A 27,358-nucleotide genomic window follows, 5' to 3' on the forward strand; every position below is an offset into this window, starting at 1 on the left:
TCATGCTGGTCACGTCCTCCTCATGCTGGTCACCTCCTCCTCATGCTGGTCACCTCCTCCTCATGTGGTCACGTCCTCATGTGGTCACCACCTCCTCATGCTGGTCACCACCTCCTCATGCTGGTCACCGCCTCCTCATGTGGTCACCTCCTCCTCATGCTGGTCACCGCCTCCTCATGTGGTCACCTCCTCCTCATGCTGGTCACCTCCTCCTCATGCTGGTCACGTCCTCCTCATGTGGTCACCTCCTCCTCATGCTGGTCACGTCCTCCTCATGTGGTCACCTCCTCCTCATGCTGGTCACCTCCTCCTCATGTGGTCACGTCCTCCTCATGCTGGTCACGTCCTCCTCATGCTGGTCACGTCCTCCTCATGCTGGTCACCTCCTCCTCATGTGGTCACGTCCTCCTCATGCTGGTCACCTCCTCCTCATGTGGTCACGTCCTCCTCATGCTGGTCACGTCCTCCTCATGTGGTCACCTCCTCCTCATGCTGGTCACCTCCTCCTCATGTGGTCACGTCCTCCTCATGTGGTCACGTCCTCATGTGGTCACCTCCTCCTCATGCTGGTCACCACCTCCTCATGTGGTCACGTCCTCCTCATGTGGTCACGTCCTCCTCATGCTGGTCACCTCCTCCTCATGTGGTCACGTCCTCCTCATGCTGGTCACCTCCTCCTCATGTGGTCACCTCCTCATGCTGGTCACCTCCTCCTCATGTGGTCACGTCCTCCTCATGCTGGTCACCTCCTCATGCTGGTCACCACCTCCTCATGTGGTCACCTCCTCCTCATATGGTCACGTCCTCCTCATGCTGGTCACCTCCTCCTCATGTGGTCACGTCCTCCTCATGTGGTCACCTCCTCCTCATGTGGTCACCTCCTCCTCATGCTGGTCACGTCCTCCTCATGTGGTCACGTCCTCCTCATGTGGTCACCTCCTCCTCATGTGGTCACGTCCTCCTCATGTGGTCACCTCCTCCTCATGTGGTCACCTCCTCCTCATGTGGTCACCTCCTCCTCATGTGGTCACGTCCTCCTCATGTGGTCACCTCCTCCTCATGTGGTCACCTCCTCCTCATGTGGTCACGTCCTCCTCATGTGGTCACCTCCTCCTCATGTGGTCACGTCCTCCTCATGCTGGTCACGTCCTCCTCATGTCGTCACGTCCTCCTCATGTGGTCACCTCCTCCTCATGCTGGTCACCTCCTCCTCATGTGGTCACGTCCTCCTCATGTCGTCACGTCCTCCTCATGTGGTCACCTCCTCCTCATGCTGGTCACCACCTCCTCATGTGGTCACGTCCTCCTCATGTGGTCACGTCCTCCTCATGCTGGTCACCTCCTCCTCATGTGGTCACGTCCTCCTCATGCTGGTCACCTCCTCCTCATGTGGTCACCTCCTCATGCTGGTCACCTCCTCCTCATGTGGTCACGTCCTCCTCATGCTGGTCACCTCCTCATGCTGGTCACCACCTCCTCATGTGGTCACCTCCTCCTCATGTGGTCACGTCCTCCTCATGCTGGTCACCTCCTCCTCATGTGGTCACGTCCTCCTCATGTGGTCACCTCCTCCTCATGTGGTCACCTCCTCCTCATGCTGGTCACGTCCTCCTCATGTGGTCACGTCCTCCTCATGTGGTCACCTCCTCCTCATGTGGTCACGTCCTCCTCATGTGGTCACCTCCTCCTCATGTGGTCACCTCCTCCTCATGTGGTCACGTCCTCCTCATGTGGTCACCTCCTCCTCATGTGGTCACCTCCTCCTCATGTGGTCACGTCCTCCTCATGTGGTCACCTCCTCCTCATGTGGTCACGTCCTCCTCATGTGGTCACCTCCTCATGCAGATGGACACGCGTAACAGAAGGATAATAAACAGTGATTTTAATAAAGAAATGTCCAAAACAAAACCAGGTGAGTACAAAAGCAGTAACTCAAAATCCAAGGAACCAGAACGAGCGAAACGACACAAAACGGGATCAGGTAGCTCTGACACGTGCACGAGGCAGCTGCAGGTGATTAGACGCGGGAGGATTCAATCAGGGGCGGGGCATGCAATCACAAAGGCGGGAAACATGCAACGGCTGGAAGTGGAGTGGACACAGGAGGCTGTGAACCTTAAAATAAATAAAAACAGGCAACCAACTAAATGAAAACCAAGACAGAAGCAGCAACAATTCTGAGGAAAGAAAAAAACTGCACCATTCTGATGTTAACATTTAGGAAAATATGCTCAATCAATAATCTTTTCAACTCAGAAGGCCAGCGAGGTCTCCGTCGTCATTATAATGTCCATCAGAGCAAAGACAATGAGGTGTGGCTTCTTCATCTTGCACTTTGGATGGTAGTGGTCATCGTTGACTAGTCTTCCAAAACCGCCATCTTCTTGAGCTCCATCATCACTTCAAAATGATCATAAGTCACATATAAAACTTCACATAATCAAATTATTGATTGTATTTGTCAACAGTTGGTTTTGAGTAATGCTGCGTTCACACCAAACGCGGTGCGAATTTTTACCGCGCCAGTTTACTCGCTCGACAATAAAAGCTGTGTTCACACCAAAGGAACGAATATTCACAATGCGTCAAAGGGGGCGTGGCTTATCTCCGTTGCTTGTCTCCGTGAAAAGAGCTTTCATTTCCGCTATCGACCACGGAATAAATAACCATTATTTCTGCGTTATACTTGTTGTGGAAGTCCCAAAAACGTCGGAGCGTAAAACGCCCTCGTGTTTGGGTTCATAACACCATCCGTAGCCACACACAGCTTGGTGAATTTCACCGATTCCTCCAGGAACTGCGTCTGGCTTATCTCCGTAAAAACACTGTTACCGTTCCCGCCATCGGTTTTGGCGGTCCCTGAGGAGTTCCTTGTGACCAATCACAGCGCACGTTAATGGTCACGCGGGCCCTGTGGCCAAACACACGTTTCATAATATCAGCAGGCCTCTCCATATAGTTTAACCAGCTCTCGATTGCAAAGAGAAAGAGAGGTGAAAGGTGATTGGATGAGAAGACCCTTAACAAGCAGCGGCGCCGTGCCACACAGCAGGCTGAAGGCTGTGAAGGCTGAAGAGAAAAATAATTATAATACATGTAGTGTATTTGTGAAAAACAATACAATTATAAAATAGCTATAACTTTTAATTATTAAAAAGGCCCTGACGGCATAACCTTTGCAACACAGGATCACTGATGGTTATAGTTACTACTTAGTGACTGTTTTAACTGACTGAATTAATATCACACATTGATTTTGAATATGAAAAAAATATTAATTTAAAATATCCTTTTTCTAACCTGTAGAAATCAAACATGAACAGCACCATGATACCATGATATATATCTATAGCCATTGTACACATACTGACAGGCGCAACTAGGTTAATTATAAGTTTGTATCTTAATCATTCATTTTATGTGGGGATATTATCATGGATATTGTTACTGTACTTACAATAAACCTACGTTCAAATATTACTCAGTGCTGACAGCAAGTCCTTTATCAGGGTTCATACACATTCTGACCAATGGATTTCCAGGACTTTTCCATGACTATAAACCAAATTTCCATGACCAAACATTTTGTGAAATCTCGGCGTAAACATGAAAAAGTGATAACATTTAGTATTTAAACTAACAATGAGAATTCCAAAGCATACATCTTTAAATGACACAAATGAATGAGACAATAGTTTGATTAAAAGACTAAACATTTATATAGATGCCTGTATGTATGCCTGCTTATATTTTGAGCGTCTTTCTTTTAAAAGCATATTAATTATTTCAAACTCAGCGTAAATGAATGACATGAACACATGAATAACACATTTCCATGACTTTTCCAAAACTTTGGGTATTTTTTTTTTCTTCTCCCAAGGACTTTTCCAGGCCTGGAAATGATCATTTTAGAATTCCATGACCATAAGAACCCTGTTTATGATTTTTTATTGATTTAATACCTCAATGTTATCTTTTAATGCTAGCAGCTAATCAAGGCCTTAACCTCAATCAAAGTTGGCTGCTTGCAGATGCGCAGTTACTTCTTCAGCACAAACTGTTGGTTTTATCGTGGGAGGAAACCTCTAAAAACGTCACAGGGCATTTCTTTGACCTTGTTGTCACTGAATCTGATGTCAAAGTGATGAGGTCAAGGTTTTGGTTCCCCATGCTACGACTGTGCTTACATGCTTCAGGCCCCACCATATAATACACACACAAATAAAAACTCAAAACTCTTATCAAAATATATTTTATTCTGGACTTTTGTTTTACCGATCTGACTTCAATGATAACAGACCAATGTGATGCGAGTTGCAGAAGAAAAGAAGAAGAAACAAATTCATAAAGGCTTTGAGACCCCCATGGGCGCGATGCTGTTTAGACCGACATGTCTGTGTGGCGGCGCAAATAAAGGCTGACTCGGCGACATTAGCCACGTTTACCCAGACAAACTGTGACGGCATAGACCGAAGGATGGCATGAACTTGCCCACGTGAGAAATGTTCATAACTGTCGGCTCAAGTGCTTTAAATACAGGGAAGGAAAAACTCTTTTTGAATAGCGCACAGGACTCGTAAAGGGAACACACAAAATCTCTTTAAGCCCATTAGTAAAAACGCCAAATGTATTACAGATGGATACAGGAGAAAGTGAAGCGAATTTGTAGCTGTACAACCGTTTGTCAGAAGCAGCGCTCTGGAGGCAGATTTAATATTGTTGGTTTAATTAAACCTGAGTGAAGCCAACCTAAAGCTTAAACTCTCACACAGGAAAAAGAATATGTATCTTTGCGTATTTATATTTCTTAGAGTGCTCCCTAACCTCCCATGTGACCGGTGATCGCACCAATGATCGGATTGGAGACTAAACGGCCAGTGGGGACCTACGAAGACGTGGTGAGAGCACAGCATTATACTCATGTGGACGAGAGCAACCACACAATCACATCGACTGAGCAGAGAATAGATTTTGTTTTGTGTTTTCTAAGAAAATCCTTTGGGTGCTAAAAGTTTCTTTATAAAATATAAATCGATTATGCAAAAACTATACTTTTCTGTGCTCACAATATCCGATTGCACACAAGCAATTCAGACGCAAATTTAGGTCCAATTCAACCAATGGGATTAAATCCGCTTCCAGAGCAACTCCCTCCGAGTCCCAACTATCGCAAGAGTCCTGGCTTAATAAAAAAAATTTAAAAATAACTTACAATTGTATTCAATTTAAAGAGTAACTTTTTTTTTTTTTTAAATTGTCTTCTTTGTAAGCCAAGGAGAAAGTCCTTTTCATCTGGGACCAAGATTCCCCAAAACATTCCTTTATTAAAACATAAGACAAATTTAGTGGTAATTTACTCTCGGGACAACTCTTCCCCAGCGAGGCGCCTCCAGCTCGGTAAGCCTTCCATAACAGGGTCAACCTTTACCATTTGCAATAGCATCAAAGTAACAAAACAAAACCTTTAAAATGTATCCAACATGTAAATTAACACTGCCAATAAGTCATTCATTTACAGTTTTTTTTCCAAATCTACAAAGAAATTACAAAAATGTAACTATAATTTGTGTTTAAAAGAGTATAAAATGTCTCATCAGTAAGGAACCTCAGTCAAATGTGAGCAGAATTTTGAAGGTGAAGAACCAACACGAATGGAGGTGATGGGGGAATATGGATTTAAATACATTGAATGCACAGCATGACATTTTCAGTTTGTCATTCACCAGGACTGCCATGCTGTGGATAAAAGACTTTACATTTGACCTTTAGCTTCTTCAGATCTTTTTGATCTCTGCATTGTTCACGTCCTCTTGCAGTGTACTTATCCCCACATTATGACAAGGAGCTGGTAATAAAAACAGACAAAAAATTAAAATGTCCAGATATTGCTTTAATGTTTGGATCTGCTTTTGAGCTCGATTTTGAATAGCATCCTTGTGCCAGGGTTCAGCCAGTAAGATTCAACAGGGGTAAAAAAAAAAAAAAAAAAAAGGCATAAGAAAGTATGAGGAGGATGTGGCAGCTTTCTCTTCCTAAGTAAAGGCAGCCAAAAGTCACACTGAAGCCCTCGTTTCCATCCCAGAGAAATGTGGGTAGTTGTATTATAACAGGAAGAGCCAAGCAACACAAGTTAGAGTGGAAAAGTTAGACTAAATATTGTTCGAAATACAATTAGAAAAAGATGCAGGTGCAGGAATGACGCAATTTTTGTTTGTAGAGGGGAACGGTGCGATGCTAACGTTCAACCCAATCTAAAATACAAAAGGGCCTCTGGGATTTTTTTTACATTTTGGAATATTGCAGAAAACATACACTGTGGCAACGCATGAGTGTCGTGAATTTCAGACAGCTTGGTGTAAAAAACAACTATTAAACTCAAACACAAAGTGTTGAATGCATCGCATAACGACTGCAAAGTCACGTGCAAATAATCAAGTTTGAACTATAAACTGTCACAATTCAGCTAAAACCGTTTGTGTGCATTGGATTTCACTCTTTTACGGCACAATAAGAAGATAAGAGCTCAGCTAGGCGACTCGATCGCAGCAAGAGAGCTTCGCTCTGAAGTCGGTGACAATGTCGACCTCTTTTACTCGATGGGCTTTTCTTTGGCTCTACCCATCTGTTTTTTTTTAATTCAACAGGATTATTTCTGCCTCCAGAGCATCAACCTCTAAGCATCTGCATTATCTAAACGTGGAGCAACACCACTTGATTTGAGGCCTTTGAGGGCGATTTCAATTAGAAATGATGGATGATGCGTACAATCAGAAAAAGAAAAGAAAAAGAAGAAAAAACAGAACTGCTGGAATCCTACTGGCTGAGGACAGAATGTAATCTGAGATGGGACCTGACGACTGTCACATTAATCAAATCCAGAACAGCCTCCAACATTTAGATAAGCGGAGGTCAGCGTCTTGCCAATTAAAACTCCTCCCCCATCACACAAGTAGCTGCTATTGGCCGGCGGCTCCAGAGAGGAGAACTGTGGGTAAAACATCTAGATCAAATAGTGCACAGAGGAGCCGTTTTTAAAGCATCTAGATGTACATCCACTGTGTCACGTGACCAAGTTGATGTACAAGGGGAGTCCAGGGTTCATCCTCTGGAGACGACAGCACATGAACTACTGCATTTTGAGGTTAACCGTTTGACCCCAACTCACAACTGCAGGAAACCACTACTGAAATACAGGAGGAGAAAAAAAAAAGTCTTCGGATTTGCCACATTGTTTTGAAATCATGACGATGACACCGTTCTTGAGAGCTGCTTGGTGTGCATGTCCGAGCGCGTTAACCAATGAAACTCTCACCTGACCCTCCCGCCCCTCCCCCGCCCGCCCCGAAGATAAAAAATATAAAAACATTGAAACGAGAAATCTGAAATTTAAAAAAACTAAGTGCCATCCTATCTTATGGTGGAGAAGTTGATATGTCTGCACAATGAGATCCGACTAGTAACAAAGATCAACACTTTTTTCATTGTTTTTCATTTTGATGACGATGAGCATGGTTTAAAGATCAAAAAAGCAAAATAGCTTCCAAATTTTGGTACATATACTTTTTTTTTTGTCTATCAGTTTTTTTTCCTGGTTTTTTTCTCTGCGTCCCTTCTGCATCTCTGTAAGAGTCTGCACAGATAGAGAGGGGCGCTTCCATCCGCCCGTGTATCCATCCGTCTGTAGTCTGTTCATCGGTCTGTTCATCCGTTCCTCCCCGTGTCTGGACCTGCTGTGTCGAGTGCTTGCTTCCTGTTCCCGTTTCCTGCTTCCTGTCTGTCGGTGGGCGGGGCCGTAGTCGTAAGCGAGAGCAGTACGCTGGGCAGGCAGGGACAGTCATTTGGCTATGTACACATTCATGGTCGGTCCATGGCTTCCAACAAACAGCGGCACTATTTCCGAAGGTCTAGTACACACACCTGGGAGAGAAGAGGACGGATATCAATCTGTAGGACCGATGAAAAACGTCCACAGTAATTAGCTTGAGAACGTCAATCCAAACGTATACTTACAGATCCGTCTGATGCGCTGGCTCCCACTTTGTCCCCTGCTGCATTCCAGCAAACCTCAAAGATTCCTCCCGTCCCTCTGTAACTGTGGACTAAAGCGCCCGTCTGTAGCACAAAGAGAGTGAAGGGACAGATATTAGGTGGGCTTTAGGCTGTTTCCAGACAGAAAAAGTTAAAGAAAAAAACACCGTTTGCTGTATTTTGACTTATTACTCAACCCAACAGTGAACATAAAATAACAGCGAGCCCCAGCAGGAGCCTTAGAATTGCAATAATTGTTGTGGCCACACTGTGGTAGCAGTTAAGCATTGGTTCACCTGATGAACATTAGCCCAATTGTCTGCACCCATTTAGGAGCTAAAGAGATAGACTGTCGGTTTAATCTTTTTCTTTTTTTCAATGAAAAATGCTGCTGCAGGAAATAAGGTGGCCGACGGCTTGCAGCACAAATCCAAACAATGAGCTAAATTGTAACAACAGTTAGCTTGATAATAACAAGCTCAATCGAGGTGAGGGAGAACGTTCAAATCTTTTTTGGTTTGTGACACATTTTAGCCAATAATATAACAAATATTGATTTGTGTAGCTTTGAGGTACCACTTTTAGCACAACAATGGCTACTAAAATCTCTGTACACTGTTAAAAACAACAACAAAAATGCGGCTATATGTTTAGATTCTTCATTACGTTTGTGTGAGGTCACGTGAAATTGCTGAACAATCTATATGATCTGAAATGACGCCTGCCTTAAATAGCTGCCAAGGTTACAACATGCTGTACAGGTCTCAAACACAGTCCCTCCTCCTACCTGTGTATTCCAGATGTGCACGCATTTGTCAAAGGAGCCACTGGCCAGATGCCGACCATCGGGGCTGAAAGCCACGCTGTAGACGGGCTCCTGGTGTTTAGTCAGCGTGTGGATGCAGATGCCTCTCTCCACGTCCCAAAGACGAACTGTTGAGTCAAACGATGCACTGTGGGGGTAGAACACCGGGAGAAACAGGGTTAAAGAGGCGTTTACTTTTTTTGTTGTTCCTATATCTTTAAAATGTAATAAAACCTATTGCACAAAGTTTAGATAACCAGGACAAAGTAAAGCATTCTGCTTCTCTGCTGCGCTTCGAAACAAAACCTGTTCCATGCGTAACATTGAGTCAAATATATACACAGACTCACCTAGCTAGCATGAGGTTAGCGCTCGGATTGTTGGTTCCAGGGCCGGTGGGACTCCATTTGATGGTGTAGATTTCTTTACTGTGGGCCTGCAGGTCATGGACACACGAGTCTTGCTTCATACTCCAAATCTGAAGAAAGAAAGAAACAAATGAAAAAAAACACAGCACAACTTTTATTTACTGCGGTTGATCATTAAATCACAGGTGTGTAAACATGCAACACACACACAAAATGTTTTTTTTTTTACAGAGCGGGAAACATAGCACGTTGACATAGTGGGAAATGAAGAGCATAAGATGCACGTGCATGTGTAGATGTCACTCAAAAACAGAACTGCCTTGCGCTCTTCGGTTGTATTGCAAACTAGTTGTAGTTACAAACAGCGGGTATGACATCCCAAAATATGAGCGCAGAGGATATTATGGATGAGGATCAATCTTACAGCCTTTTGGGCTGACTAAGATGTGCAGCCATGTTTTTCCGTGCCAGAGTGGGAAGAAATGCAGATGCAGAGGCCGCGTTAGGTAGAGTAGGATGTGGCAGATCTCCATCAATATTTGCGAGCAATTAGGAATTGAAATTGCTTCCATTGGACGTCCAATCAACACTGATTAGACGTCCACATAAAAGATTGCACATTTTCCTTTTAAGTGGCATTGAGGTGGACTTTCCCCTTTTTCAAAATTCCCAGTCATCATGAACGCCTCATTACTTTCATATGGCTCGGCACTGTGATGTCACAGGTCTCAGCGATAGTGATATTAACGACACAAGATGCCCGACGTTTCGCCGAGTTTGGCTCTCACCTTCAATGTCATGTCGTCCGAGCAGGAGGCTAGCAGGTTCCCTGTGGGATCCCACTTGATTGCATTTACTTCATTCTGGAGAAAGAGAGAGAAGAAACCTTGTTTGTGACAATATCTTGATTTATGTTCACCCTGGGTTCAAATCAATGCTAACAAATACCGCCATCTAAAAGCAGTTTAGACCATTCCTATGAACAGTGACAGTAACACCTCTTCAATCCCTACACAAGTTACCTATCAGTGATGAGGGTACACATGCGTCACAATGAAACGTGCACAAACAACCCACTTACTGTGTGTCCCTGGAATGTCTTGATGGGCCGGTCCTGTCCCAGTTTGCAGACGTGGATGCACATGTCTGTACTACAGGAGGCAAACGTATTGTTGCTCTGCCAATCGACGTCTAGTGCTGGCGCTGTGGAGTGATGGAGAGGCGGACGTTAGCGAGATCAAAAGCTAAGATTTAAAATGAACTTAAAGTAAGAAGAAGTGATGCTTCCCGTACCTGAATGGAAGGGAAACTGTTGTTTGGCTTCTCCTGTATGGGCATCCCATATGATTGTTGTCTGGCAGGACACATGCACATGTATAGTTAGAGCTAACAAGGACTACACAGTACATGTATTTGATCAACTTGTTCAAACGTTACACAAGAAGTCATGCTAGAGGTTATTTAACATGTCGACTTCGAGCTGGTTGAAAGAACAGTTCCTGGTTTACCTTGTCTACTCCTGCACTGAGGATAAAATTGCCTTTTTTGTTCCACTTAAGGGCAAAGATGGGACCTTTGTGCTGACCAAGTGTACTGGCCAGGTTCCCTGTGGGCAAACAAACGGAGAGGGAGCAAAATCTGTAAGTATCAAATCTGGAATAACAACAAGCCTTTTACAAATTATTACATATTAAAATAATTGTCCGCTTTCACAGAATCCATTTTTCAACCAACATTCATACTGATCATAACGACCCAATACTCAGACAGACTTTAGAATGTTAACCCTTTAAATGCCGTTTTTTAACGTTGTTATACTGGAGAAAAACACAAAATGCTAGATTTTTCTTTCCACACATATGCCAATGAATAGCAACAACATTGATTTTTAAGCATTGCATCAAACTCTGCAGTGCTTCATAACACAGCAGCAATAACTCTAGTGGAAACCAGGATAATAGTATCAAGTAGTAAAGGAGTAAACATTTAGTTCTGAAGTTAGATGAAAAGCCTGATATAATAAGAATGCATGATTTTATGATGTAGTGGCTGTATTTTGGCTACACACTTTATTATAAACTTGTTATAAGAGTTGAGGTTGAACTTTCAAAAAAATTAAAAACCTCCTACCCTTGCCAAAATTCATGCATTAACAAAAGGCAAAAAACACGGCCCTTTTGATCTACAAGGGTCAGGGGACCTAAATAACACAAAGTGGGTCAACACCCAACTGGAAATACAAAAACCTGCCTCTAGGGGGCAACATTGTTCAGATTAATTAAACCATGTGACACACAGGATGTAGTACAGGGTAGGCAGGAAAACAAAAACACCAAAGAACGATCATTGATAAGAGTTTCCAAAGCAACACTTATGTTCACTCCCTAATGGTTTCTAATATACACATATCTGTATACAAGTACACTCTTATAATATACAATAACTCAACTTAATATCACACTTTGCCCTAAGTCTATAATATTACTTTGATTTCCTAATATCAAACAACACGTGCACATTAAATCAAAGACATCTCACCATCCTTCGTCCATATTCTGGCAAAGCCGTCATAGGAGCCTGTTGCTAACAGCGTGCCCTCGCTCTGCAAACAGAAAGAGAGACGGAGCGAGACGTGTTAAGAGTGGCTTAGTGTGCGTCTGTGTGTGTGTGTGTGTGTGTGTGTGTGTGTGTGTGTGTGTGTGTGTGTGTGTGTGTGTGTGTGTGTGTGTGTGCTGAACAGATGAGCATGGAAAAGCCAGTTTGGACACCTTTACAGACGCATGTTGTCTTTTGCAGACTTGGCATTATGGAGTCTGGGCTGAATGGACGTTTGCTGGGATTCAGCTGGGATTAGAGGAGAGGCCTGTGTTTTCCATCAGCATGGACGCTTTCCAGGAATTCTTTTGCCTCTGCCCCTTGGCTCGGGTTTACAATCCATTGGCTGAACTAAAGGAAAATTCCACTCTCTGATGATCTCCCACTGTTAGACAGCAACAACAGTTTGAGCGCTCTGGGAGTTTCTCTGTGATGAGACATTTGTTTTTTGCGATCTGCCTTTCTGTTGCACACAGCACTGTGCATGCAGTACAAGTACAAAGCATGTTTTGGTGTTTTTGCTTTCTATGAATGTCTGTTGCGTGTTCAAATGTTTGAAACAATAAAGAAAACCAAGGTATTTTTCTGAAGACCTTGAAGAGTATCTTAAAAATAACCATACTTTTTGGCCGTGAAGGAGCATGATAACATGAAACAGCACGTTGACATATTTGACAGAGATTTCTACCAGTCCTACGAATTTGACCTGGGACTCACATGTTACATGATTTGCAGGTGTGTTGGTATACTTACATTCCAGTCCAGCGAGGTGACGTCTTTGTTGCTGGGGACGTCCTGCCCTCCCTCTCGTATGCAGTGTCTCAGGACCAGCTGTGTGGAGCTGCTTGTACTGTTTTCACTCAGGTTCCAGATACGAGCCGTCGAATCACCCGACCTGAGACCAGCGGACGCATTTAGACACAATGCGCAATGTTCCACAGACAGACAGGTTGCTCTTTAACAAGGTTTGTCAGACAATGTGAATTGTTATCAACACCAGCATTGAGCATTATGTGAGTAATTCTTCATTATTTGATTTGGGTTAACAGAAAATGAATTATAATTAAGGTAAACCAGTAACACTGGCTGGTTCCAGCTTCTCAAATGTGAGAATGTGTCCTGGGTTTGAGTCCAGCAGGGGACATTTATTTCAATTAATCTCTCCATTCTCAGCCAAATAATCAGTGGTAGCATATAAATTGAGTTAATTTGTTCGAGTAATGCAGAATGCCCGAGGATAACGGTGAAGGAAAGGAAAAGGTGACCAACCCCGACGCCAGCAGATCGCTGACTGGGTTCCAGGCACAGATGAAGACCTCCGACTCGTGGCCTCTCAAGACCATGGCCTTGTTCTGAGGGATCTCCACATCTCCGTCCACCTCCATCAGGTCTGCGTGGTTGTCTAGGCATAGAGTGAGACCGGATATCAAGATATTAGGTTTCCATTCTTTACCTCGGTGTGAGCGAACATATGCAATGTGAAGAATAATATCCTGACTAAAATGACTTAAAAAAACAAACATCTTAACTTTAAATTCACTTTAGAACTCCATTTTGTTTTTTATCCGACTACTCTTGCCCAGGGCCAAAATAATATTTCCTCCTTAATAATAAGTCCTGCTGCGTCATTGCAGGAAGCCGACCATCACGTGTACGTCCTGTTCCATTTGTAAACACATCACTCACTAGCTAAGGCATGGGCTCCGTTCTCCTCCCCGTTGGCAGTGTTCTCTCCGTTCTTGGCGTTGCCTGCGATGCTGCCTCCGGTGGCCGATGTCGGCGCTGAAGCGGCGGCCTGCTGCTGGGCCATTTTGTCCCGGTAGGCCTGCTGCCTCGTCTGAACAACGTCCGGCATCACAGCGTCAATCAGGGACAGAGACTCAATGGGCCGCCCGTCAAATAATGTGCCGTCCTGCCGTGGGGGAGAAATACCCAGTTAGAGGAGAGGAGAGGGGAGAGCGGAGAGGTTCTCTTATCTTGTTTGTGTCCCACCTCATTGATGCTGACTTCAGCCTCGACGTACTGCAGGCCCTTCTGGATGATGCTGATGAGGGCAGCAGGGGGAACCAGAGCACCATTGATGTTGGACTGGCTGATGTGACTCTCTATACCAAACGTAAACGCTGAGTGGGAGAACCCTGGAGAGACGAAGAGCGGGAGGAGGGGAGGATATTTTTGAACATTGTAAGGCATACACACATTATATACAGTAAATAATATGCCCCTCATGATTAATTCATGAACTACATTTTGTGCTTTTCTCTGCTGCCATAAAGCCACCTTGTTCCTTGCACATCACTGCCATTGTTCTGTCCTCTTGTATGTTTTCGAGGTTATAAAAATAGAAATGAAACAGCTTGTATTGCGACCTCTGGCTACAACCGCCTCCTCCGGCAGAGTCTACAGATGATTGAATTGAATGCATAAAACATCAGACCTTGTGCTGGTTGCTATGTAGTCAAATGTTTGAATACTTGTGGTGCCGTTTATGCGATGCGACAATTACAATGTTTTCTGTAAACAAACAAGGTCTCTACATTGATTTACATGAGCCTTCCAAAATATATGATGCAATAAATATGATATGAGGCAAGTGATTCCCGCGTGTAGCCAGAACCAGTAGAACGGAGCCTTCTGGCAGCTTTGGTTTTTGGTTCACACACTGCTCATCATAGCTGGGTAAAGGTTGTTGTCAAACAAAAGGGCAGGAAGTCTGGAAGTTTATTAATGACCCATATTCTGAGACTCATTTTAACTACGTAAGATTTGAGTCAGTCACGAGTTCACTCCCAGTGTGGGAGATATAGATATACACTACTAACCATCTCTGATCGATTAGTAGTGGATCGGCCCCTCACTCTATCCCACTGCATGGTTTATTCTTACAAGAATTGCACACACACCACAGGCTGCTGTTTATATGCCTGTTCAATGCAGTTGTGTTTGCATGGCATTGGATGTAAAAATCGGATCAATAAGGAAGCAAAAAACTAGTGAAAGTATGGTATTTTAAGATGAAACAAATGCAGTATTGATGACCATAACAAGGACTTGGGAGGATACCTGACTCCTGTAGGTATCTGTAGACCAGGAAGTTGACTTCATCACTGCTAATGCTCATCTTTACTTCTGTTACACCATGAGGTCAGCACGCACACACCTAGCCTGGAAAACACAAAGAGAGAGAAAGAGTCAGTCAAGTGAAGGAAAACATTCCTGCTCCATGCATGTCATACCTGAATGTACACGTAAGTGTGACGACCGCAGAATAAAGACAATCTGATTACGGCCAGGTGTGTTTGAACATCAGAGAGTCTGCAATTTAATCAGTCTAAAATGAAGCCTTTTTAAATGTTTTTATTTCAGCCAACAAAAAAGGTCATTTCACCACGAAAAAATATTGTGGAAATGGAGAAAACAGTTGAGCACCAAAATCCAGTCTCTCAAAAGGTTTACAATGAACCGGGTAGGTTGTCCTCCCAAAATTGTTATATTATAAGAATGGACATCCATTTTAAATGTTATAATGTCATTAATGTCATCTTTTGCTGGAATGCCGTCCAACCAGGTGCTGTGTTGGCAGATCAAATGCACGCAAGCACACATTCTTGGTCGATTACTTTGTAATTTGAACGCTTTCTACCGTCACCTCACAACAAAAAAGCTAAAGCTCCGACGACAAATTGTGGAAAATTGAGATCCAATCACAATGCAAGCAGAATCGATATAACGAGAAAGTAATTCCAGGTTTTGGACCGCCGCGATAATATTTATTCCGTGGAGTTAGTTTCGCCGCAACAGCTTCAATGAGGATCAGCTGAACGGTCAAATGTGTCGTTCCATACGACTCTACAAGCTTTTCTTGAGGTAAACGATGAATGACTTTGTGTAGCTTGAGGTTAAGCTGGTGTATTTCCTCATAGAGGCGGTTGTGTTGACTGGAACGACAACATTTTGATGAACCGCTCTCCACTCCCACGTGTACTAGGCGCTCGCTGCTTCTCAGGAGGAGCAGTAATGAATGGATTGAATATTTTATTCAGCCGTGCTTCTTTCGTGTTAACAATCAGCATTCTCCCCAAGCGGTTTCTTCTCCACCTAATTACATCTATATCATTTAACGGCCTACTTTAACGCTTCGAGATCTTCGAGCGCGCGCTATATGATACTGCCGTTTTGAAAATATTGTCGTTATATCACTGCAGGCCACAACGCCGGCCACAGCTCATCACCTCATCATATAATAATAAATTTGATTTTAGACATTTACATGTTTCTACCATTTTTGTATTCATATATTTCACTGCTCCGTTCAACCTCCTTAGTAAAGCTATGTTTTCACAAGAGATATGAAGATTTTCCAAAATCTAGATTACATTTTTCAGCTTTCGAGTAATATTTCTCTTTACACTTTTGCCTTATGACAATGGTGCCTCATTATATAGAGAGCTGAGATTGTTCTGCAATTAGATGTAAAACACATGGGTATATATCATATGCAAGTGACTTTAAAAAGTGAATTTAAGAAATTATGTAAAATCAAGAAAATGACCCCCGACTCCAAAGGGTTAAGTACCAATCCACTACATACTATCAACAAAAAAACACGGGGGGGCATCAGGATTCAAACACATCCTGTGGTTTGACTTCTTCAGTTTGTGCATCCAAGCACACGCAGGGGGATCATGACTCAACGTTGCTTTTGTCTGTGGTTTCATGAACTACAAAGGTTGGAAACCACAATTTCAAAAAAGTCACTGAGGGCTGATCCCAAAAAAGGGTCATAATGTGTCCACTCCAGCCATTAACAACTTTAGCTATTCCTGCATAATGTACCTACAACAACAACAGCAGACTCCACAATAGAGCCAGTTGCACCAGGCTGCCATGGCGGGGGCCGTTTTGGGACCCAAGAGACGAGCAACGACTCTGTGGCCGAGACAGCAGAAGAAGAGGCGATGATGTTCCTGAGCACGTTGGCTCGGCGACACTTATCTGTTCGCGGACTTCTCTGGTGAGACGGGATTGTGTTTTCCCATAGAGACTAACTGTCAGCCAGCAGATTGTTCCCGGACAAAATAATGTAAATCTTCTCCAATTATTTTGGATGCCCAGAACATCTCGTGGTTGTGGTGACTCACATTTTCTCATCCACCTTTTATTGCCTCTTTTGTGTGTGTGTGTGTGTGTGTGTGTGTGTGTGTGTGTGTGTGTGTGTGTGTGTGTGGGGGGGGGGGGGGGGGGGGTGGGGGGGGGGATTTATTCTTAGATGCATTCCATCTTGAACGATTATGACTTGATGCAGAAAACTCAATAAATCAGAAACGTAATTCTCTGACACAGAGCTGTCCGTTTTCTAACGCTGCCCCTGAACGCAACAGACGTAATACACGTGCGTCTTTGTTTACGTTCGACGCCAGGCTAAAATAATACTCATAAGCATGAGGTACCTAGAGAGTCTCACGCCCAGTTGCCATGAGCCGTTACTACCGCCCTATGAAACACTGGCATTGCAGACATACTGTGCTCCAAATTAGACCCATTATTAAATCAGAAGCAGCTGACGGGCTGCGTTTGCTCGTAAGTTACAGGCAACAGTTCCATGCTGCAAACACTGCGGCTCCCTACTAACATGCAACACTGTGGTTGGTGTGTGTTCAGGATAGAAATGTACGACAGCCACTGCTGGTATACATTTTCAATAACTCTACTTCAAATATAAATACACTGGCTCACACAACCTCACATTTGACCAAAACGACAACTCCAGAGATACAATGTTTCCTGCAGACTTGGCTCTGATGCAACATTTACACCGAAGATCACCACTTATTCGGATTCAAATTACGTTATTAGAGCTGATTTTCTACACTGCACAATATTATTTTTAATATTACTGTAAGTGGGAAAAGACAAGCTCTCATTCTCCCTGACCCACCCTCTCTCTCTATCCATCTATTCGGGATGCCAGTTAACCAGCTCAAAGCTGGATAAGATCGACACACGCTAGTACAATGTGCCTGTAGCTTATAACTGGCATAAATCACCCAATGAATGTATGATGGTCCACTGTAAATTAAAGCAACCGCAGCGACATTACACTGACATGCAACTCCGAGGCCCATTGATTTACACCGTGTCTGCACAGCAGCAGCAGCTTCAGTCATCCATCTGGACGCGTTCAGGCACCGTCTTGAGAGTGGCAGTGTAAATAATAATCTTCCAAAGGGTCTTTTTTTTTTTTTTAATCCTACAACCCAGAGGCGCCAAAGTTGTATTTTTATTTTGTATTCTAAACTGTGGGTTTAAATATCTTGTCTTCTTAAAACCAGCAAACAGTTGCAGTATAACAGAGTGAGGATATTTCCATTTCATCTGCTCCAGTGTCCAGTCAGAGCCCTCGAACACAGAACACCGCACAAAGTAATTGTCTCATGACCGAATGTGTTCTTGTTTTAAGAAAAGATTTGTCATAGAGGCTGGATCTAAGACAGATCACAACATTCCTCTAGATAATCTAGACAATGCATTTCATTACATCTAGACAATGCATTTCATTACATTTAGTAATCGAAGCGGAGTATTGGCTGAAGTGCATGCAGGAATTTATTTGTTTCAAACAGCAGCAGCTTTGATCAATACACCTAAAACAAGATGGGAGGCCGAGTAGAAAGTAAAATCGCCTGCTGTTGTGTTTGGTTTGAAAAGAAAAACCTGCAGACTGTTGAGCCACAGATCACCAAGACCCTCTGCTCAAATCCCATCTGACAGCAGCATTGCCTGGGGGGGGACCACTGGTTTGTAAACAGAACTCTGCAGTTCCCTCCACCGCCATCCCACTGCAGTGGCGCTGTGGAGCCACCATCCGCAGCAAGGATAGTCTGTGTTGACAGTGTGGGTGAACAGCGGGGGGATGGGAGAGGAGAAGGGAATCTCTGTCTCTGCATTCCTTCTCCCTCCCTCCCCTTGTGACTGCTCCCAAACTGGCCTGTACAGTAGGCTACATCTAAAATCAAGTCCCAGCTTAATGAGAGAAGGAGAGACCCACAAAGACCATCATTCATGAGACTGAATAAAACAGTGATGTTGCTATAAGTACGCACCTTGCGTCTCTGACACATTCTAATCTGAAAGTACGCAGTCATTTTCAGATCGGCCTACATTTTCGACCATAATAACTGTATAACCTTTAACACAATTTGAACACTGTCAAAAAACACGACTTTGACCAGGGACCTGCTCAGAGGCTTTAGCTCACTCAAAGAGGTGTGGGTAAAAAAAACACATTATCAGTATGTGGTAATGCGCTGCTCGCCGTCACAAGACATGTACCTTCTTATCAGATCGAGTACTTATCTTAGCAACAGGAGTGACAACATGCACGACTGATGCATATGCAAATATAAGGACGAGGGACGCTTGTTTTTACTGCCTGTTCCTGCATTACATATACCAACTAGAAAGGTGCTACAGCATGACCACTGCTGTAGACAATGGCCTGTAAAGGCTTCGCAACACACTTTATTCAACAATCAAGAACAAGCTGCGATGCATGCAGGCAATCGATTGAATTCGTTGTATAAAAACACGTTGTAGAATCTTGCCAAAGACTAAATTAAATTTGCCGAGCGGCTGAGTGACCGCATTGTACTCGGCAGTGTGTGGACTGGTAGTCTTGTTAGCCGTTAGCCAACAGTCCACCACCACGGAATACGTATTGTGTCCATCGCCCTCCTCACAGCCGCAAATTGCTCCAATAACAGATTGCTTCCTCCACTTGTCGGGAATAGTCGGAAGATAAAAAATAAAAAAAAGCAAATAGCTGCTAGCATAGACAACAAGGCCAGTAATGCTTATAATCCGTTATCCATGTTAAAATGAATCCCTGGTAGACCTGGAGGTTTTTTTTGTGAGAGTCGACGTCAACATTTACAAACTTATGCAGTTTGGCCTGTCCACCCTACGAGATAACCCCGGAGTTTCAAAACCTATCCAGCCTCTGGAGTGTTTTTTTTTACCTCCTCCTGTTTTCGGTGCCCCTAAAACCTCCTGATTAGTGTGGACAATCAGTGTAAACGTAGCAGAAGATATGCGTTTTAAAACGCATACGTAGGAGTGTGGATGTAGCCTGAAAATGAGTGCTGGGTCTTTGGGCGGACAGCAGCGGCTGAGGATCTGAGGTGCTCTCAGCTGTGTTATCGCGAGTGGCCCCTAAGAGTAGTGAGTGAGGAGTCAGCAGGCAGTCAAGGACGGCATAAAACAGGAGGGCCGAGAATCTCCTGGCGCCTTCCGATTCGATTCCGAGGGCTACGGTGCGATTATAAAACGATTGAGTCTTGATGCATTGACATTTTTCTGTACTTGATTTATTTTTGTCTTACCGTTTTTCTGCTATGAATTAAAACGCTGCATATTTGTAATGATTCATATTTAAAAAAAAATGTTTACAGATGAATTTACTTCCATTATCTTTTATTAATTCAATATTAGTAACAAATATAAGAGATGTGTCAACTGGAGGGCTACAGTTCCAAGCACAACAAAGAGAACCAACAATAACTAAAATAGGGCCCGTAGCAGCATCCTCAAAAACACAGAATGCAGGTTCTGAGTAATTTGACATAACAAGCTGCTGTTAGTCACAAATAAATAATACAGACTTCTCTTAAAACAAATCTCCCCATTACAGGAACTGAGCATTCAGCATGTGGTCAAACTATAGTAATAAAGTGCACGTTTACGGGGACACTAGATCCTGTGGCAACGGATGTTCACTCATAGCGTGTTTCTACCATCTGATTCCGCTTTCCTCAGTGACGCCATGAATTTAGCTTTGGTTGAGCAGTATCACGGTGTCCGTTAAAACTGTTGAGATGAATGTTGTATCAAAGTGTGCGACAGAGCAAGAAAGCTCTGATTCTCAATGACCGAGTAGGGGCGCTTGGCCCAAAAAAAAAAATGGATCCATGTAATACGTCTGTTGCGTTCAGGGGCAACGGTAGTGAACAGACCGCCGGTGTCACAGAATTCTCACAGGCGATCATAACATTGAGAATTGAGTCGGACATTTTCGCTTATTACGTTTTCTGCATTGAGTCATAATCGTTCAAGAGAGAAGGCATTCAAGAATCAATCCCCTCCCCCATAAAACAGGCAATAAAAGGTGTATGAGAAAGTGTGAGTCACTGCAAGTACGAGATGTCCTGGGCACCCAAAATATTATGAGGTTTGCTGCAGCGGAATACGAGATCAGGCGTGGACAAACACTCTCACTCAAGCTGAAAGTGAAATAATTCAACAGCAGCAATGATGAATGCAGAGAACTCGGCCGCAGGGAGCAGCAGGCTTTACCATACGTAATGGAAACAAACCACGTAGAGCAACAAATACGTCCACCTTTTTTTTTTTTTTAAAAAAGGTGTAGGCTTGCCTTTGCCATATTATGTACAAAAGGTGTCACTTCAATACTATTTGTACATCACAGCATTCTGAGACAGAATGGCACAAATATTTATATTCTACATTAATGTACTTTTACATTAATGCATACTTGTACATTGCAATTTATGTATATACTTGTGCATGAACTGCTTTTAGTCTCTAAAAGTCTCTTTTTGGGTTGTTAGTACTGGCTGCATGTGTGATGTTGACAGGCACATACTGAGGTAAAGAAGAAGAAAACAAATTACAAACTGCTGCCCAACACCGTTGTGTCTCGCTGCACCATGCGTGTCCTTTTGTCCCTCCCGGCTTGTGATAATAATATCCGCCGTGTAGGTTTCGTGTTCTTTGAAGACTACTGCATCAATGGGGAAGGAAGACCCACGCAGTGCTGCGCCGCAGGTGGAAATGGGGCTCATTCCTATAGAACTTGTCTGAGACCTGATGGTGTGTGGGCTGATTTGCAGAAAGTAGTAGTAAAAAAAATAAAAAAATTCAGGCAGCGAGAATGGGATGATTTGAGGGAAACCGTAGTTCATCACAGTCTCTCACTCTAAAACGCATCCAAAAGGCTTGTCCTGGTTCCCAGTTAGAGTCACACGTTGCTTCCAAGCTGAAACTAAAAGAAGCGGGATACTGTATACCATTGTGCTGGAGGTTTTACTACAGGCTGTTGAACACACACGCACACTTTGATACCGAATGACAGCACTGTACGGTCAAGTCTTTTCTTTACTTCCGCCGTGCAAACGTGTGAGGTGCAGTGACAACAGACATGAACTCGTCTGCATGCGGCTCTCCCCTCCCCCTCGCTAGGGTTACTGGTCTCTTGGAGTGACAGATTGCATTGGCAAGCCCCGCTCTGCCTCACAAGGCCTATGTGAGGTCAGCGAGACTGGCTGTCTGTCGGTGACAGATGGCGCGTCATGGAGGCCCTGCCAGCCAGCCTCGCTTGATGGGCAGCTAAACCTGCTCTGGGCAGCCCGTGTCCGTGAGTGCAGCGGGTCAGCGAGGGCCACGGAATCAACCGTGGTTATCTCGCTGCGAGATGCCGCCCGTGCTCTGATTTTTATTAAGGTCAGAATCCCGACCGCTAAAAGAATCTCTCTAGATGGTATGACACTACAATCATTGACATAAAAACAAAAAAGAACTACTTGACGACAATTATAAACTACTAGAACTAAAAACTACAACTCAAGCTAGGTTTAGGAGGATCCGCTGACAAAACTCTAAAATTTCAGGATGAAAAATTATCATCAGGCCGCAGATCATGACGCGATGCCAAAAATCATTAAAGCGTTCATTGACCTAGACCAATGTCATAATACCTCTCGACACTAATTTCAATTATGTTTGGCTAATTGATCTATAAGTGCCTAACATATTATCACACCCACTCAACAGATGCTGATGAAGCCATTACTTTAAATGTATTTATTATCATTATTCTTCAGGCTTTATATGGCGATGAGGTCCCAGATTAAAGCCTTGTTTTCAGTTGTTGAGTGGTTTTATTGTAGTAAGCTGTTAATCCACGTACCCTTACCTAAGAACCCGACGAGCATCTATTTCCAGCAACAGACTGAGGAAGCAGAGGTAGTGCGACAGGCAAACAGGATGAGCCCACTTATTGACAGCTGGGGGTATTAGGTGACCTCGGGGAGTGAGGCTGGAGTCTTGGGTTAGAAGAAGATGTGGCAAACTCCACTACCTGTGTAAGCGCACAACTTGTATACAGAGAGAAACAAATATGGCTTACTGTAAAACCCAAATGTATTAGTCATGCCGGTTGACACTAAACAGGACAGAGCTCGGAGGTTGGGTGGGAGGTGAGCACACATTGAGCAACTGAAGCTTCAGCTCCTTGACTAACTCTGTCGGATGAAAGAAATAGTTTTCAACTCGGGCCTTATCTTCCAAGCTGTTGTCATCATTGCAGTTCACTGCCTGCTGTCAAACGCCTTCCTGCCCATCAAAGAAGTATTTTTTCACAGCGTGTTGATCTGGACATATAATTGTCTCCTATAGCTCATTGTCGGACACACCTTTCATCCATGCGATGTTTAGAAGATACTTCCTTCGAAAGGAAGCAGAGAAAATAAAAAACGCAACTACAAAAATAATGAATGGTGAATTGGTTATGTTTTACGTACGATATATTTTACGTATTAAAACCCTTTCCGACTGGACAAAAAAACCTGCTAACACCTGTCTTTTGTCTACGGTAGGAGAAGGAACAATCAACGGTAATTTACGGAACCATAAACATAATACACAAGAATTCCCGCCTGACAGTTATATGCCTCAGCTTACCAGTCGTGTTTCAGTTTACGTCCATGGCGGTGACGGAAACCCTGAAAAACAAAAAGGGCCTCTTGCCACAACCGCCAACTGATGTGGAGGAGATCTTGACAATTATTACTATTTATTATTGTACCGCACATACAATTAATGTGCTTTTTTCTTCTTTTTTTCTGGTTGCCGAGAGTTCGAACTTGTTAAACTTTGGGGGAAATTGCTTTGCTCGTCATCGTCACTTTTATAAATAAATGAAAGAAATACAAATACCACCCATCACATCCTACATGTAGTGCTGAACAAAAATCAACAACGGAGGAGAAATTAATAGACCCAAAAGTCTGTCTTCTCTCACCAACCGATTCAGCCTTCATTTGTCCAGAGCAAGTATCTTCCTCATGCCGACATCTTTTTTTTACTATTCCGTAACAACTAGACACATCTAAGGACAAAAACATTGCGCCTAATTGCACTTCTGTGTTCTGCATTTATCAATAAACAAGTGTCTAATTTGTTTTAACTGTCATCTTTGTCATTTTAAAAACAGCAATGTATTTACCAACAGTAGCGCAAAATACATTATATTTATATGGCACTAAAATCTAGATAAATTAAGTAATTTGCACACAAAAAAGGGGGCCAATAATGCAGCTAATATGTTAAGCTAATCATTATCACCACTAGCAAAAGACTGCCAAAGCCCTAAAGCTACCAGACGCCACCGACTGAAACAATCATTTTACCTCGCTGGTGATTGTAAAACAAACTCCATTCAAATAGAATGAAACTACATTTTCGGCTCTTACCAAGCGCCAAGACGTCTATTTCCGTATCTCCCTATTATCCAGGTCTTATCTGTATTTAACCATCTCACTTTCTGCCTCTTCATTCCTCTCGGCTTCAGCTTCCACTCTGACTAAATTGGTTTTGAGAATCAGGGTTAACCAGGGACGAATATTTAGCTTCCTTTAGCTAAATAGCACTGGAGAAATGTCTGAAATATTTGCGGTGTATTTTGAGAATCGGGCCAGTGGAAGAGGCAAGCTGCTGCACTGATCAATACTGTGGGCTCAATTATTTAAAACAAAGACGTCTTCGCTCTCTACCACAGAACTGCAGAAATAAACCATCAAGCATCATGAAGTCAGAGGGCGTGTTTTAAGAAATTCAGGAGAAATGTGACACCCTGACAACTTTCCTACAACCAATAAGAAAGTCAAGACTGCAATGACATCACTCATCACACATTTTTTCGTGCTCCTGATATCATGGCAGCCAGTGTGAAATTAAAAGACAAAGTTGTTTTTGAAAAGTTTCAGCATGGCAACAAAATTGGCATGTCATTCAAGGTGCTAAATTAGCTATTGAGAACATTAATATAGCAGCAAACAGCGATCTGCTATCTAAAGATATAGTGGAGAGATGTCTACTTAAGCAGCAAATGAAGCCGACTCAGCTGTCGCCATGTCGAGAGCCGTTGAGAGGCATTCAAAAGGCTCCCAATCTGACACGCTAAATGTTAATGCGATTTTGGCCGATAAACCATAAACCAACTACAACATAAGCCAGCATGTAATGAAGAGACACATTGTTTATACTAACAAAAAAAGTAACATGCATTTTGCAACACAACACCGCAAACCTGATGTAAACGAACTATGACACATGCCCCAAATGAGGTCAGGAAATGGATGCTCATTTTCTTTTTGGAGCGCATGACTTTTGACGAGAGGCAATTTGTTGTTATTTATGGTTACGAATAATTATCTAATTCCCAATGAATGAATTCACTGTTTCAGTGCACTGATATAGTTTGACCAAAAAAAAGTGCATTGTTTAACTGTAAAATATGCTGCCTCCATTACAAATCATTACATATGACAATAGACTATTACGTCCTGTGCCATTTGCAAAAAGGATTTCTTGGTTGTGAAACTGTGAAAAGGAGAACTGTGCACCCGTGCTTGTAGACTTGTTATGTAAATAGCACACTGGATGACTAAGTACTACAGTGCTGCGTTTTAGCATCATGAGTGAAATAAACAAACAGAGCCGAGGGCTCTGCAGTGAGGGAAACAAAGCCTTCCAATGTGGCTGACCTGACACTAACACAGCCAGTTGCCAAAATGGGTGGAAGCTGTCACAGCAAAGCATCTTGGTTTCGACCAGCGAACCAAGTGAACAATGTCAGTAAGTCGGTCAGAAAGTCCTTGGCTGCCCAAGCGCACATAAACACGACCGTCACTGTGGAGACCGAGCGCTTCTATGGATCCTGTCCTGCATTGTGCAGAGCCGGGTTAGTGTTCGCAGGAAATCTGCTGAATTCTTTAACAGTTCAAAACAGGAAGAGTGTGCTTTTTCTCTCTCAATAGAAATCAGACTTGTTCCAAGAGCAAAAAATAAACTTGCATACAACACATTTGTTCTCTTTCAGTTAAATAAGACACATGGGAGCGGAAGGGATACAGGAAGCAACAGAGTTTATGGGAGATGCGGTCGAATGTGGAGCAGTGGCAGTAACAACACCACATCTGTGTTATGGAGACACCAACCTCGATCTGACTAAACTCCATGGCATTGAAGTTAGTCGCCATCCTCATATTTTGACACTTTGTTCCTGTGTTTACTTTCTCGACCTGCCCCACACATTTAGACAATGGGCGACATATCCTTTCAAAAAAATAAAAAAAAGAGAGAAGAAACCGGCCGAATGGAAAACAACTCATTCACTAATTTGGACCAGAGCAAACTAATTAGAGGGTTTGAAAAGGCCCAGAGTAAACTTGTTCGTTCTCGCTATTGATGTTGGTAACACGTAGTGAGCTGCATCCGATTGTAGAGGCGACTGAACAGCCGATGTCCATTCTATTTAAATCCTGCAACGTATCTGCTATATTCCTGACGGGAACATAAAATATACCTAATGTAGCTATAAGCCAGCAACTCCAAAATAACTCAAATAAAGTGACAAAAGGATGCTCACAGATGACCTAGTATAGACGATTAAAGAACGCAAACAAAGAGATCACAGGTATTTGTTTCGTAAAAGGGAGAGGTTTGACAGGTTGTTCAAATGCCATATTGTGACTTTCTGCATGACCTATGATGTGAACAGGCAGGTGAAAACATTTTCCAGAGGGATCACTCACCACAGTAGTAAGTCTGTATGGCCCACCAGTATGTTCAGTCAGGGCCTTGTACCATGGGCTCAGAACCTGCAGCAACAAGGGGAAGGAGACGGTCAGGGGCTTTTGAACCAGATTAGATTGGAGACAACCAAAGACTTTCGGAGAACGCTTTGGAAATCGGCGTTACTGTTGCACCCAAACTCAAAAAGGTCACATTATACACTGAGATTTTAACCTCTCCCAAATTCTCTCAGAGTTTTGATGGTGAGTTACCATATGAGAATATTCAACACACAAACCTTATCTGACAGATCACTGACAGAACTGGAAGAGTCATATATTTGGTATTTGACGACATCCTCTTGCAATTTACAAAATTGGGCTTGTCATTTTTCACTATTTTTTGGGAAATCCTAAAGCAGGCAACTAATCAATTGAGAACATTTGTGTCAAAAACGTTAGAAACGGCAACAATGCAACACTAATTCCCGCTCACATTATTCCAATTACTGACAGTTGCTTGTGGTTACCAGTCAATGAACATAACCATACAGCGACAAAGGGCAGCAAAAGAAAGGGGGATATCGGATGTAAACAAAGCTGGTTATAAACTCTGCAAGTGGTGACAGAAATGCATCTCTGTTAGGCCTCAAACACACAAACATAACTACGTTACTGCACCGGGCGACAAA

General features: G+C 43.2%; 1 protein-coding gene across 1 annotated transcript; it reads right to left on the minus strand.

The window, feature by feature from the left end:
• Nucleotides 1-7,379: 7,379 nt before the first annotated feature.
• On the minus strand, nt 7,380-26,755 carry LOC306739210 (F-box-like/WD repeat-containing protein TBL1XR1). The gene is made up of 15 exons (XM_079221177.1): nt 26,688-26,755; nt 14,860-14,961; nt 13,789-13,934; nt 13,483-13,708; nt 13,066-13,198; nt 12,550-12,691; nt 11,740-11,803; nt 10,710-10,807; nt 10,495-10,555; nt 10,283-10,404; nt 9,990-10,064; nt 9,184-9,311; nt 8,816-8,981; nt 8,011-8,112; nt 7,380-7,917 (listed from the first exon to the last, which is right to left on the minus strand). The coding sequence occupies exons 2-15, from the start codon at nt 14,915-14,917 to the stop codon at nt 7,891-7,893; spliced, it is 1,548 nt and encodes a 515-aa protein (XP_079077303.1). The 5' UTR covers nt 14,918-14,961; nt 26,688-26,755; the 3' UTR covers nt 7,380-7,890.
• Nucleotides 26,756-27,358: the final 603 nt, after the last annotated feature.

Source organism: Taurulus bubalis (genome assembly GCF_910589615.1).
Source record: "Taurulus bubalis genome assembly, chromosome: 7".
Lineage (NCBI taxonomy): Eukaryota > Metazoa > Chordata > Actinopteri > Perciformes > Cottidae > Taurulus > Taurulus bubalis.

Excerpts from the sequence above, each read along its gene's own strand:
- LOC306739210 (XM_079221177.1), bottom strand. The coding sequence starts at position 14,917 with ATGAGCATTAGCAGTGATGAAGTCAACTTCCTGGTCTACAGATACCTA. Across the intron at positions 10,065-10,282 it reads AGACATTCCAGGGACACACA|AATGAAGTAAATGCAATCAA; the intron begins GTAAGTGGGTTG and ends CTCTTTCTCCAG. Across the intron at positions 7,918-8,010 it reads CCAGCGCATCAGACGGATCT|GTGTGTGTACTAGACCTTCG; the intron begins GTAAGTATACGT and ends CTTCTCTCCCAG.